The sequence below is a fragment of the Mirounga leonina genome, unplaced genomic scaffold (genome assembly GCF_011800145.1).
Source record: "Mirounga leonina isolate KUSES-001 unplaced genomic scaffold, KU_Mleo_1.0 Mir_82, whole genome shotgun sequence".
Classification (NCBI taxonomy): Eukaryota; Metazoa; Chordata; class Mammalia; order Carnivora; family Phocidae; genus Mirounga; species Mirounga leonina.
The window spans coordinates 47265632-47280358 of record NW_023270825.1 but is presented as its reverse complement, the minus strand read 5'-3'; the positions used below and the strand labels follow the sequence as shown (position 1 = coordinate 47280358).

Sequence of the window (14727 nt, the reverse complement as noted above, 5' to 3'; positions counted from 1 at the left end):
CTTCTCATGCTCTCTCTCTCTCATTCTCTCTCTCAAATAAACAAAATCTTTAAATAAATAAATAAATAAATAAATAAAAAGGGGTACCTTTTCTCTTACAAGGAGTTAGCCCAACAAGATGTGAGTCTAATTTTGCCATTTTTGTACTACCAGTCTTGGCAGCTAGTCCATTTGAGTGGAGAATATATAGTTAACATAATTTCCATGAGGCTATTCTGGATAGGAGGATTAAAATCACTGATTTTAATATTGAACTGATTATACAGAATGAAAAATATTATATAAACATACCAGGGTAAAATTACTTGCTAGTAAATGATGAATTATACATTCTAGAATAAGTCTGCCATAGCAGAATACTCAGATCCATACCCTAGAACAGTTTCAATCATGTCAAACTCTCATCTTCCTAACAAACTAAGTATTTTCTTTTCTTTCTTTTTTTTTTTTTTAAAGAGAATTCTTTTTAAGATTTATTTATTTGAGAGAGCGAGAATGAGAGAGAGAGTACATGACGGGGGGAGGGTCAGAGGGAGACGCAGGCTCCCCGCCGAGCAGGGAGCCCGATGCGGGACTCGATCCCGGGACTCCAGGATCATGACCTGAGCTGAAGGCAGTTGCTTAACCGACTGGGCCACCCAGGCGCCCTCAAACTAAGTATTTTCAATCCTACACCACCATCTGCAGCTTTTCAGTTTACCTTCTCCTGGGAGTGCGTGAGTTCCGCTTTGGTGTTCCGCACCACGGTTTGGAGTCTCTCGTTCTCCTGCCGAAGTAGCTCCTGTTCCTCCTTTATCAGATGATCCATCTTGTCCCAAGTCAGCCAGTGCTGCTGCGTAGGGAATCCTGATGGATGGGTGGCTATTTCTGGGCCCCAGTTCTTAACAGCAAAGGGCAGAGTTAAGCCTTAAAAACAAGCTGATTTGAGTGTATTTACTCAATGACAATAATTCTTAGTAAGCACCTCTTATTCTTCAGGTCTTCTAATGGAGGTGTGAATGTCTGTGGTATACACAGATATAAAAACAATATTTTGGAAATTCTGTTTAGAATGAAAATCTAAATCTATTTTGGCAAAATAGCCCCAGCAAGTCTAATAGCAAAGATGACTGTAGGGCAAGTCCAGATTCTATATAGAACCCAAGTGCATAGAGATTGGTGGCCTTAAAAATTGCTTAATCTTTGTGAAGTTAACCCTTTGGCCCCAGATAACTATTCTTTTGGTTAACAGAGGACACAAAGGGAACTTCAAAATACACTGCTAACTTGAAAGCTTTCACAAGCTAAACTCTTTTCACATTTGCAATCAGATCCTTTTTTAGAATCCAAAGCACATACTGTCCATATAATTGAGGCCTGAACTTCAGAATATGCTTTTAGCTAAAGTGATTTTTTGGACCCTGGAAAATGCTTTAAAAAAAAGTAACAAGTAGGTAGGGCTTTTGCTTTTTAAGCCAAAACATGAAAAAGAAAAAAAAGTTACAATCTCATTTTGAGGAAAATGTCAGCCCAGAAGTAATTTTAAAAAATGGAAACAACTGTTTTCCTTTAAAAAAATAAATAAATAAAAAGGAGGCATCCGGATGGCTCAGTGGGGACAGCATGAGACTCTTAGTCTCAGGGTCATGAGTTCGAGCCCCACACTGGGTGTGGAGCCTACTTTAAAAAAAAAAAAAAAAATATATATATATATATATATAAATAAAAATAAAAAGATATAAAATTACTGGATTAAAATAACTGTCCTACTTTTACTGTAGGACAAAATCTTAACATCTCCACAAGGCTGACATCTTTAATACCATTTTTCATTTCTATGCACACAGGTGAAGCAGCACTTTGATATATTAAAATGAGACACACTTTATACAATACCGAAATGTTTTAGTTTTGCTACTACAAAATAACTCAGCATGGTCCTCTGTCTTGCACAATACAAAAAATAACCTTGTCACTGTGGTTCCATTTATATGAAGTTCAGAAACAAGCATCCCTAACCTACGGTGGCAGACGGTAGAGAAGTGGTTCCCTTGTGGTTATCAACTGGAGGGGAGACCAGAGAGTCTGCTGGGTGCTGGAAGTGGTCTATATTTTGAGCTAGGAGGTGTTTACACAAATATAAACATATGCACATACATACACAGGTATGTAAAATATACTGCTGACTTTTGAACAACACAGGTTTGAACTGCACAGGTCCACTCATATGCAAATTTTTTGATAAATACAGTACAGTATTATAAATGTATTTTCTCTTATGATTTTAGCTTTATTGTAAGAATACAGTATACAATAAGAACACAATATACAAAATGTGTGTTAATTAACTGTTTATATTATTGGTAAGGCTTCCAGTCAACAGTAGTCTTAATGATTAATAGGTAAGTTTTGGGGGAGTCAGAAGTTATATGTGGATTTTTGTGCAGGGGGTCGGAGCTCCTAACCCCTAGGTTGCTCATTTATGTAAACACACACATACATCTGTAAGCTATAGACTTAAAATCTGTGCATCTTATACCTCAATAAAAAAGAAATTACCTTGTCACCAGCATTCTGAAGTTGTTTATATAAAGACATCACTTCTTGTTTTAAAGCCTCCTTTTCCTGCTGCGTCACTTGTAGGTCAGATTTAATCAGCGACATTTGCAAGTTTACATTCTGCAGGGTGTCTTCTAAACTCTGAACCTGCATCATGAGAACAATCTTACACTTGACACAGATCCTCACAGTCTCACCAAAGCCTGTCCAGGAGTGAATGAGCTAAGATAAGAGAATTCCAAGGTCTCTTCTGTTTCTATTTAATTATATACAGCTCTTTTGAGTAGCTCAGTGGAAACCCCAGGTATTACGTATATTTACAGGACATTGTATTTAGGTCAGTGACGTGGAACAGGGTCTTGCTGATACAGTCATCTGGTATATTAGCAAGTGGTGTCTTACAGAACCAATGAGAACCAAATGGCATGACAGAAGATGGCTTTACTGAATTTTGTAGAAATTGTGTTTTAGCCAGTGGTGTTGGTTTGTAAAGGACTTCTTAAAAATGAATATATATAGCTGTCAGAACCCTACTCCATGCTAACATCTAGTATATATTTTAATTAAAAATAATTTAAATGTATAAAAGTAAGGTTGATAGAGATCTTTAACAGGGCATGAATCTGCCTTAGGAACCCTTTTTCTAAATGAGAAACAAGCAGTCCTTTCTACACATTATTCTCCAGCTTTCATAAGTAATCTCATAATGATGAGATAATCTCATAATTCTAATAATGAGCTTTGAGGGAACTGTTCAAATTATTTCATCATACTATAAGCATGTGACAGGTCTTAGTCAAGTTGAATCATTCTGAGCCCTCTTAGCCAATTCCACCCGGAATATTCTTTCTACTGGGAGTTCTGTTGGAATATCCAGGAAAATATTAACTAGGCAGATGAAACAAGAATTGGCCACATACCTTGTCCTGTGAAGCCGTGAGTTGGGACTTTAAGGTTTCCCTCTGGTGTTCCCAAGACTTCTGTTCTTGCTTCATAGTGGCAATTCTGTGCTCTAAGAGACTTGATTTTGCCAACTGTTTCAGGAAAAGAAAAGAGGGAATGGGGCATTTTTGCACACATATCTAGCCTCAAAATTTCTATACCTCTATATATGCTGAAAAGACCAAGCACCAACTGTTTACATGGGGGAGCAGGGCAAGGTAAAAGAAAGGTGTTTTCCTGGGGGGTGGCTCAGTTGTTAAGCATCTGCCTTCGGCTCAGCTCATGATCCCGGGGTCCTGGGATCGAGCCCCTGCTCCACGGCAAGCCTGCTTCTCCCTCTCCCACTCCCCCGCTTGTGTTCCCTCTCTCCCTGTGTCTCTGTCAAATAAATAAATAAAATCTTTAAAAGAAAAAAAAAAAAAAGGAAGATGTTTTCCGGACTCCCTTTCTACCTTTAATTTTGAGGAATCTCTTCTTTTTGGCAATTTCCATTTTTCTCTCTCATTGCCTCAATGTGGGTGAGAAATGGTAGGCTGGAAGGCAATTAGAAATCTCAAGGGGCCCCTTGGTGCCTCAGCCGGTTGGGTGTCTGACTCTTGATTTCAGCTCAGGTCATGATCTCAGGGTTGTGAGGTTGAGCCCCGAGTTGGGCTCTGCGCTGGGCATGGAGCCTGCTTGGGATTCTCTCTCTGCCTCTCCCCTCCCCGTAACCTTCCTCCTTCCCCAATCTCAAGAGAGTACCATAATAGGAAAATACGGAATACCTATCAAGGCAGGTGGGACAAAAGCAGTGTTTGGGGCTTTGCTAGGGAAAACAGAAAAAAAGTGCCTATGTAATAGGTCTCAGATTATTAAAAGCAACCATAGTTGTATTATATGTTAATAGTGATATATTTAATGATATACATTAAGGGGAGCCTGGGTGACTCAGTCAGTTAAGGGTCTGACTCTTGATTTTGGCTCAGGTCATGATCTCAGGGTTGTGAGATCGAGCCCCAGGTTGGGTGTGGAGCCTACTTAAGGTTCTCTCTCTCCCCCTCTTTCCCTCTGTCCCCTGCCTCTGCTCGTGCTCTCTCTCAATAATAAATAAATGTTTAAATAATATACATTAACATGGTTATATATTAAAATGAGATAAACTACATATTACTGTATATAATAATTATTAACCTGTGTACACTCCTGTCAAAATCATGACCTCCGGAATGCTTAGATCACATAAGGCCAGCTGAAATGTTGTTCTACTAGGACAGTAGGCTTGGAACAATTAGGCTAAAATGGGAGGCCCAGATGCCACTGTACAGAGAAATGCTCATTACGGTATACACTATACAATAATGGTTAAAAAGTCTTATGTTTACTACCTTATCCACACAGCTATTTAATTCTTCACCCAGAGCTTCCTTTTCTTTGAGCAGTTTTTCATTGTAGCTTAGAACACTAGAAAGTTTTTGCTGGAAGTCGGAGAGATCAGGACATCTGTGCAGCTGTAAGAGATAAACAATCCCATCACATCTCATGGCTGTATTTATAAAGAGGTATTTATAAACAGGGCATTTTCATGGTTGCTGCTATTTCCTTATCTACATAGATATTTCAGGGGACATATAAACTCTAGGGGACTAAAATTAAATTTAACAAAATGTTCCCTGCTACATTCTCTCCATTCTCCAATTGACTGCCAAAACGTCTGCCCAGAGGGATTCACGTAGACAGACACGTTACATAATGGTCCTCGCTTTCTGTTTTACCTTCAGGGTAAAATAAGTAACATACTGCCATTCTGTCATCAATTTAACTTGTGTACGATACAGCACAATACATTTTCCTCAGGCTTTTTTAACGAGACAAAAATCTTTTTCAGAAATCTCAGTCAAGACTATAGAATTGGCATGAACCAACAAGTACTGTGAATCAATACAAGGGCAAGTTTTCAAGCTAAAATAATCAGTGTTTTTCAATTTGTTCCATGTGCCCTTCCCTTTGGAAGAGGCCAAAACTGACTTGCTTAGGAAAATGTTAAATGTGGACACACAGGCTTCCTCCTCTCTACTGGAATCAAGACAAACCAAAGACAGTTTCTGTTCCGTTTCAGCATCTGCCTAACTAGGATTGACATTCTGGGCCAGATAATTCTTCGTTTTGGGGGGCTGTCCTGCGCACTGGAGGATGGTTAGCAGCATCTCTGCTTTACCTATTAGATGGCTGTTGCACTCCCCTTCCCACACACCACTTGTGAAAACCAAAAATGGCCCTAGACATTGCTAAATGTCCCAGGGTGGGGGAGTAATTCCCACCTCCCCCAACGACTGCTCTAAAGAGACTGATTGTTTCTTATACTTCTTTACCCTTCCCATAGTTCCTACATTTTTAATTTCCCTCTGTTTCACTTGGCTTTCACATATTCAGTTATTCATTATGATTTTATGGCCATCTTTCTACTTCATACCTTACGTTCTTTCACATTTAGCTTTAGGGGTAATACGACAAAATAGACTCTAAGGGTTGAATCTTCAACTGACAACAAATCCAGCATACCTTACAAATCTAAAGTCAGAAGAACGTAGGAAAACATATTTTAAAGTAGCTGGGCTTTGGTTTACTAAAGGACCTGTCTCCTTTGCTCACTACCTTGCTCCTCATCCCCAGACCCTCACAAAGCCTGGTACCATTTTGGGTGTAGAGACTGGCATGAGACTTCTGCTGATGCTACTTGTGTTCCTTTTCTGTGCAACAGAGAATTTCTCATTCACAAAGTACTTTTTACTTGTATGGGTTCTACAGCAGCACATACTTCCTAGGTCCAAGCTGTAGGGCAGCAACAATGGGCTGATACTACCCCACTGTTGTAATCCCAAAGAGTCCAGGTGCCATGATACAACTTCTAGCAAAAGCAGACAGGGCTCACCATTCTTCCACTTCACTATTTATAAACAACACCTCTGTAAAAAATACACAATAAAAATGTACCAAATGATGTCCTCCTCATGCTATTTTACTCCCCAACGCACTCCTTTCCTTCTGATCCCTAGCTTAGTGAAGTCACAAAACACGCACTTCTCATGCTGTGGATCTGGACTCCACCATTAAACATCTTAAAGACTGAACAACGGATTTTCAAAAGGTAAAGGAGAAAAGTATTCCCATGGTAATTAGGATGAACTTGGTAATAACAGCTTTGGAATACTTATGCACCAACAGAAAGGCCCTATGAGTTTTAACTTCTGGAATGTTGATAATGGCAGACAGTTTCTGTTATGGCAGAAGAGATACACTTTGCAAAGCAGCATCTGACTTGAAAAGGTTCTTATAAAGCTCCTATCAGGTACCAATCACTAGGCATTACAAGGGACACAAATTCCCCGGAAGTCTTACAATCCTATTAGGAAATCAAGACTTATAGGAGTCAACTACAGACCAACACAAACATAAAACTCAGTGGTAGAGACTCAATATTTCAGCATTCAGAGGACACCTTTATGCTCATAGGCTGAACAGATACAAGCGAGAGAATTTTATAATCTAAGGATGTCATAATACCAAAGTAAACCTTTGGTGAAGCAAATTAAAAAAAAACAGAACTAAATTCTATTCATAAATCAGGATTGCTCAAATCCTGTACCCACTGAAAAGTTCAGAATAAAGAATAAAATAGGACAACGTTCAGGATATAACCTTAAGGTGAACCCTCTTTTATATTTAAAATTAAGTCTTTGTTTGAAACTTTGAAATAGGCTTCTTAAAGTCAAATTCCTAAGTGAGACTGCATCCCTGATAATGTTCTAGAATTTACTCTCTAGCCCAGGGTAGAAGCCTCAAACTTGTTCTAAGAATTGTGTCTCACAAATCTAGATGAATAGTTATTAAAGTTACAAGCAAGAAAGTCACTTTCTTTTTAGACACATATTTATCACCTGGCCAGAAGAAAGCAGAACAACAAATTTCTTAAACTGAAATGGTTGTGACTGATTTATAGTAATAGAATTTCAGTCTACAACATATGTAAGTTACACAACTAGAACAGCATTTAGAGAATTAGCAATAGGAGTCCTATAAGTGGGCCTGTCCTGCAAACCCTCAGTTTTAAGAGCAATAAGCTAGTTGACAGGAGTCTGTATAAAGGACATTTGGTGGCTAGAAAAGCCAGACCATCAGGTACCATATTGTTCTATGAGCCTCCCCCCTGACGCCCACTCCAAGCAGCACAGTCTTACCTGTTTCATTTTCTCCAGTTCATCTTTGAGAAGGAGGTTTTCCTGTTCCACAATATGAGTCTGTATTTTAACTTCAGATAGTTCTGCCTCCAGAGAAGACACTAAAGTAGAGGACTAAGTAGAAAAATTAGAAAGTCAAGTCACAGACATCTTCACGTAGCCTGGGGAAACTTACTAGATCCACAAAAGGCAGCAGTAAGTCAGGAAACCCTAGCCCCAATTCAGTAACACGCTGTTTTATGACCATTATCCTCGGTGAAACGAACCAAAGCTATCTTTTGAAAGACTGTGCACCCAAACGGTAGGAACATGATTTCTCAGGTGGGTTTTGCAGGTTTCTCCATTGCAAAGTTACTTTCTCTTGGGGGAGATAGTTTGAGACCATGAAAATCGTGTTCCTCCTGAAACTTCTTTTTACTTTAGTTTCTATCAGTGGATTTTGTCTACGACAGTTATTACCCTCGTGTTTGCCTGATGATGACTTTCTATTTCCTTCTTTCTTTCTACATTCATTAATTGGAATTCTGTGAGGAAGAGCTGTTATTTCTCCCCCATTTATTTAATCAATTTTTAATATCAGGATGTGCCCATACATATTTATTTCATTTTATATTTATCTTATGCTATACTAGAATTATTTATTTTGTTGGTCAAACCATTCCAGCTTTGGCCATTAGGAGCTCCTTCAGGTGGGGCTCTGTGTCCTTTTCATGTGCCCATCTTTTTTTAACACTTTTTTTTCTTTCTGGCACCATGAGGTGATCTGGGCTCATCCTGAATTTTCCCTGCTCCAGGCCTGGAATCAATAATTTTTCCAAGGAGCCCTGGTTTCTTCTATAGGAGAATGGTGTTTAGAAACCAAGATTTGGGCACTCCATCCATATACACACATCTCTACCTCTATCAATGTGTATATATATTAAGAAACATGAGTTTATACTAATGCCTCAAATTCCAGTCCAACACCAGAAGGTTCCTTTTAGTTTCCTCATTTTCCTACTTGAAGCTTCCTTCTCCAGCAGTGAGAGATTCAGTTCTGTTGCCTGTAATCTATTTACTTATTTATTCAATTCTAATATACAGAGTTTCAGAATTACTAACTTACCCCCATGAGAAACACATTTACGGACTAGATTATTACAGCATTTGTATATACTTCTTTCTATCTTTAGACCTACAGTATGGAGTCAGATAATAATTTCCAAATGACTTAATTCTTTTCTTCCCCACTGTAATTACGTTATCCATTTATAATAGGTTCAATTCTTAGTGTTTGCATTCCATGTTGGTATACCCTGCCATCTTGATCGATTATAATTGTGTTTATTTTGGGGTATGTGAAGAGTATGGAAAACACTGCGATGATTCTACAAGTCAGAGCTATGTGAAAAGATATACTCCCTTCCTTCTTCCCTTTGACACCATTCCCATTCCTCTCTTCCATCCCTTTCCCACCTACCCACTGTAGGTAACCATATCTTTAGTTTCTGGTTCATCATTCTTGGGTTTCTTTCACACAAATGCGCAAGTATATGTGTATTTTTTTCACGTCCTTGTCTCTCTTACATGAACAGAGGCATCCTATACACTTTTGTGCTTTTCTTTTTTACTTAACAGTATGTCCTGGAAATAATTTCATATCGGTAGAGGTCTCTCTATCTTTCCTTCTCTCCCTTCCTTCTTTCCTTTTATAGCTGCATACTACTACTATACGGTGTGACTGTATCCACCACATTTATCCAACCATTCTCCTACATATGAACATTTAGGTTGTTTCCAAGCTCTGTGTGTTATGAATATTCACATTGTTGGAGGTGTACTTTTAGGGTAAATCCCTAGAAATGGTATTGCTGGGACAAATGGTAAGCCCATCTGTAATTCTGTTGAAGAATTGGCAAATCTCCCTCCAGAAGGATAACCTCAGTTTACACCCCCACCAGCAATGTATAAAAGTGCCTGCTTCCCCAAAGCCTTGCCAACAGAAAGTCCTATTTTTAAATTGTTTCCAATCTCATAGTTGAGAAAAGATGTATCAGTGTTGTTTTTATTTGCAGTTTTCTAATTATGAGTGATTTGGGGCATTTTTCTTAAAGATTTTATTTAGTTATTTGATTGAGAGAAAGAGCGCACATGCATGAGCAGGGGGTGGGCAGAGGGAGAAGCAGACTCCCCACTGAGCAGGGAGCCCGACATGGGGCTTGATCCCAGGACCCTGAGATCATGACCTGAGCTGAAGGCAGATGCTTTAACCAACTGAGCCACCCAGGTGCCCCAGTTTGGGGTATTTTTTCCCACAGGCTTGAGGGACATTTTTAGCTTTTTTTTTTTTTTTGGTGAGTTATTTATTCATGTGTTTTTCCCAGTTTGCTATCAGATTTTGGTCCTAAGTCCAGGGATTTTTAAAAAAAAATAATTTTGCATCTTTTTTCTTTTTAAGATTTTATTTATTTGACTGGGAGAGAGAGAGAGAGAGCATAAGCAGAGGGAGCAGGAGGGACAGGGAAAAGGAGGCAGAAGCAGAGGGAGAAGCAGACTCCCCGCTGAGCAGGGAGCCTGATGCGGGGCTTGATCCCAGAACCCTGGGATCATAACCTGAGCTGAAGGCACTGAACTGACTGAGCCACCCAGGTGCCCCAAATCCATGGATTTTTTTTTTTTTAAAGATTTTATTTATTTATTTGAGAGAGAGAGAATGAGAGAGAGAGAACACCTGAGAGGGGATAGGATCAGAGGACGAAGCAGACTCCCTGCCGAGTAGGAAGCCCGATGCGGGACTCGATCCAGGGACTCCAGGATCATGACCTGAGCCGAAGGCAGTCGCTTAACCAACTGAGCCACCCAGGCGCCCAAATCCATGGATTTTTAAGAGCTCTTTACATAATAGGGATATTAGCCCTACTCTCTGTGGTATGTGATGTGAATATTTTTCTCCCAGTTTGTGAATTATCTTTTGGCTTTGTGGTATTTTTTTTGCCATGAAAAAAATTTATTTTTTGCTTCTGGTTTATGAGTCACAGTTGGACAGCTTTTCTCTACACTAAGGTTAAAGACAAATTCATCCATGTTTTCTTCTAGTACTTATGTAGTTTTGTTTCTTATATTTAGACTCCTAATCCAATTAGAGTTTATCCTTATGTACAGTACAAGATATGCATCTCATTTTATCTGTTCCCAAATGTCTACTGAGTTGTCCAGGAACCATTTATTAAAAAAAAAAAAAATCCATCTTTACCCCAGTGATTTGAGAAGGTACCTTTGTTATACACTAAGTTTCCATCTGTGCTGGAGTCTAATCCTAGACCTTCTTTTTTTTTTTAATTTTTTTTAAAGGTTTAAGATTATTTATTTATTTATTTATTGAGAGAGAGAGAATGATAGAGAGAGAGCATGAGAGGGTGGAGGGTCAGAGGGAGAAGCAGACTCCCCGCCGAGCAGGGAGCCCGATGCGGGACTCGATCCCGGGACTCCAGGATCATGACCTGAGCCAAAGGCAGTTGCTTAACCAACTGAGCCACCCAGGCGCCCTCTAATCCCAGACCTTCTATTCCATGTATCTATTTGCCTATTCATTTGCCGGTACCACACTGTTTTAATTATTAAAACTTTGTATGTAAGAAATTTAATACCAGCATTACTTTATTTCTTGGGATTTCCTCCCCTAAGGCTGTAGGGTGGCTCTCCTCCATACCTGCACTCTACATTGTTCCAGTTCTTCTTTCCGATGAGACGCTCCTTGTTTCCACTTCTCAAATGCACTGGGTCCCAGCTCTTCCTCCTTCTGGCCCAGCATTTCTGCTAGACGTTGATTAAGTTCTTGCAGTTCTTTCTCATTTTGAGAGTTCTTTTGGCTAAGTTCTGTATTTTCCAAATCCAACTCTTGGTTTTTGGTTTTTAATTCTGCAATCTAATTAAAATTGAAATAAGTTTTACAAACAAGTTACCCTACTTCTACTAAAAAACAGATAACAGAGACTAACTGGTTCTTCCCCCTCCGTAGATAAGGTTTTATACATAGATATGTACATGTACACACACACCCCCCCTTACTAATAGAACTAATACAGCACTCATTACTACAAACTCCATCAATTGGGAAATGTATGGAGAAGTGACAGACCCTTGGTTCAGTCTAACTCCACGGGGGCAGCCACTGTTCACAGCTGGGTCTGTATCCCTCCAGATTGGTTTCTACGTATATACAAAACTCATATGCACATAGAGGTTTTTCTCCTCTTTAAAACAAAAATTTGAATCATTTCAGATGTTTGGACAGCCTGCTTTTCCCACTTATAATTATATCTCACAGACTTTTATCATCTTTCTAAGTCAGTGTATTCGGAAACCACCACATGCTGTATTTTTTAGTGGTTATAGCATATTCTATGTGTTAAGACATTCCATAATGTATTTATCCATTCTCACACTGACAGACATATAAGTTTATCATTCTTTTCATTATGAAGAAACACAACAACCTTTTGAAAAATTCATTTATACATGGCAGCATTTTATATTTAGGATCATTTTCTTAGAAGTGGGGCTGCTGGGTTAGGAGGTCTGCATACACATCACTGTTTTGATAGATATCCCCAAAGTATCTTCCTCACAGTGCTACCAACTTATACTCCTACCAAAAATGTATGAGTACATTCATTTCTTCACCCCTTTTTAAAGAAGAGACGGTATCTTTAATTTTTGCTAATCTGAAAGATGAAAAAAGGAAAATTAATTTGCACTTCCCTAATTAGGCTATCTTTTTATACGTTGTATTTGTTTTTTCCTTTCCTTGACTACTCAAACCAATTATCTGTTTTTCAACTGGTGTTTTGCCATTTATTTGTAACAGTACAGAATATATTTTGGATGTTAGGACCTTGTCTGTTTTAAGTCCTGAAAATGCTCTTTACCCAGGATGTCCTTGTCTTTCGGCTATTTCAGACAGATTCTTAAATGGACTTTCCCTGCACAATTGCATGTTGTGAGATTACACAACTTGGGTGCCAAACAGCACAAGCTATCTGAATACACTGCAATTCTATGCAAAGATAGACTGATGAAACATTACTCTAGATCTGTGAAACTGCGTCCTTAACTTTCTGGTTTCAATCACGGTGATAAAAGAGGAAGGATTACTTGAAAGGATGTGAGGGATAGAGCTAGTATTTCACAGATCGTTTCAGAGGTACCATCTCCCCATTCCCACTGATTATAAAGCTTGTATTAAGCCCTCAAAATCTAGAAGTAGTATATATATTATAATATTCACCAAAAAACAGAAACCTAGTTTAGAGTCAGCATGGGGTGAGTTTCCATTCTGAAACTCCAGATTTACAACTTTACTGTCATTAGCTACATGTTACTCTAGTAGCATATGCTATAAATTACAAACAAAGAAAACTTCAGAATCAAGAAACACTGGGAAATACTAAGTATCTCCTTACCTGTTTCTTTAAATTTTCAACCATCTTCTGAACTGCAGCTTTTTCCTGTTTTACAGTTTCTATTTTTTGCCTAAAGGGACAGTGAAAATATAACCTAAGAGTTAGGCTTTAAAAGTTGAAGAAAAACAGTTTTAGTCCTTGCAAAAATGCCTGAAGAAAATGTAAGTATATGTCTTACCACATTTCTTCCTGTGACCCATTTAATTTCCCTAATTTCAGGTTAGAAATGCTATCATCTTCATTTAAAGTAGTAATTTCATTTCTCAAAATAGAATTTTCTTCTTGAAGCTTCTCAGATTCATATCTGAATTACAGAGATTAAAAAAAAAATAGTTATAACAAGGCAGTCATCTGGCATCTTTGGAAAATGCTTTCTAGTAACTTCCAATAAAACAAGCAGTCCATGCCCATTAAAAAGAGAAGTCAAAATTAGTAGACTCTTAGTAATGGAAGTCAAGCTATGACATATTGACTCATTTCTTTTGGGAAGTTAAGAATTTCACAAAAAGACGTTAGGGAAGTGTGGCTAAAACACTTGAGCACAGAGACAGGAATTGAGACTCTGCCCACCATGGTTGCTAATTTTTTTCAGCGGCAACCATACAGCTTTGAGCAAATAACTTCATTTATCTCAGTCTCAAGTCCTACTTGCTCTGGGCGCTGGATAAGCATAAGCCTAATACTAAGCTGTATAGCTTTAGTTACAGGCCTCAGGGTTCCTAGAGAAAGAGAATTCAGTACATAAATCAAAGGACCACACTGAAATATGTACATTCATGTTTACTTTGTGATTTTTTTTCGGCTCATTACATTCTGATTTTTAGAACTAAAAATGGTCTGAAGAGGAAAAACTACATCTAGAATTACTTTGTTTCCTATCAAGATATTTCAGAAACATGTAATATTTTACAAGTTTTTTTTTTAAACCAAATTTGCTAGAAGACAATTGCACTCATATAAAGTCAAGTGAGCAATGTTCAAATTAGTTTCATTTTTTATCTTTATTTCGAGCACATTTATAAGACTCTGATAGCTCTTCAATAAAATTCTATGTTCTAAGATGAATTTCCATTGTTTACAGAGTATGAGCCATGTACTTCAAGTGCTATGAGGGAAAAACTGTAAGCCACAAAGCATGACATTTTTCCTACATTAGTACAGGATAAGGGTTCTCATCTACCAAGTGAGTTAATAATAAACAAACGGCATTCTCAAAGAACACGTTCCATCACATGAAGAAAATAACTAACATTGAGCAAAAACCAAAACCAAAACCAAAACAACTATCGATCCAAATGAAACGCTAGAGAAAGAGTTAAAGACTTGACATACACTGATGATGCACATGGTTAAATGGCACACTCTCTCCATTATGACACCCCCAACGAACGACATTTATCTCCCATAGAGGAAGGGAATGCCTCCTAGGCCAGGTTATTCTATTTGTTAATGCGACACAGAAGCAGAAAGAAGTCTACAGTAGGGCTCTCTTCTCGAAGGCTAACAGGTTAGTTTCTCCAGGCAGAGCAAGCAGTGGGAGTTAGATGTGGTGAGGTGCTCTTGGGAGTCCAGGGAGCTCAGAAGGCATATAC

At 38.4% G+C, this 14727-nt stretch overlaps 1 protein-coding gene across 1 annotated transcript in view; it reads right to left on the bottom strand.

Moving 5' to 3' along the window:
• The window catches only part of NIN (ninein), a 97436-nt gene that overhangs the window by 17673 nt on the left and 65036 nt on the right, over positions 1 to 14727 (bottom strand). Inside the window, 8 exon segments of the mRNA XM_034992762.1 lie at positions 701 to 880; positions 2539 to 2685; positions 3459 to 3572; positions 4845 to 4967; positions 7695 to 7808; positions 11383 to 11598; positions 13136 to 13205; positions 13314 to 13439. Coding sequence (XP_034848653.1) covers positions 701 to 880; positions 2539 to 2685; positions 3459 to 3572; positions 4845 to 4967; positions 7695 to 7808; positions 11383 to 11598; positions 13136 to 13205; positions 13314 to 13439 — 1090 coding nt within the window.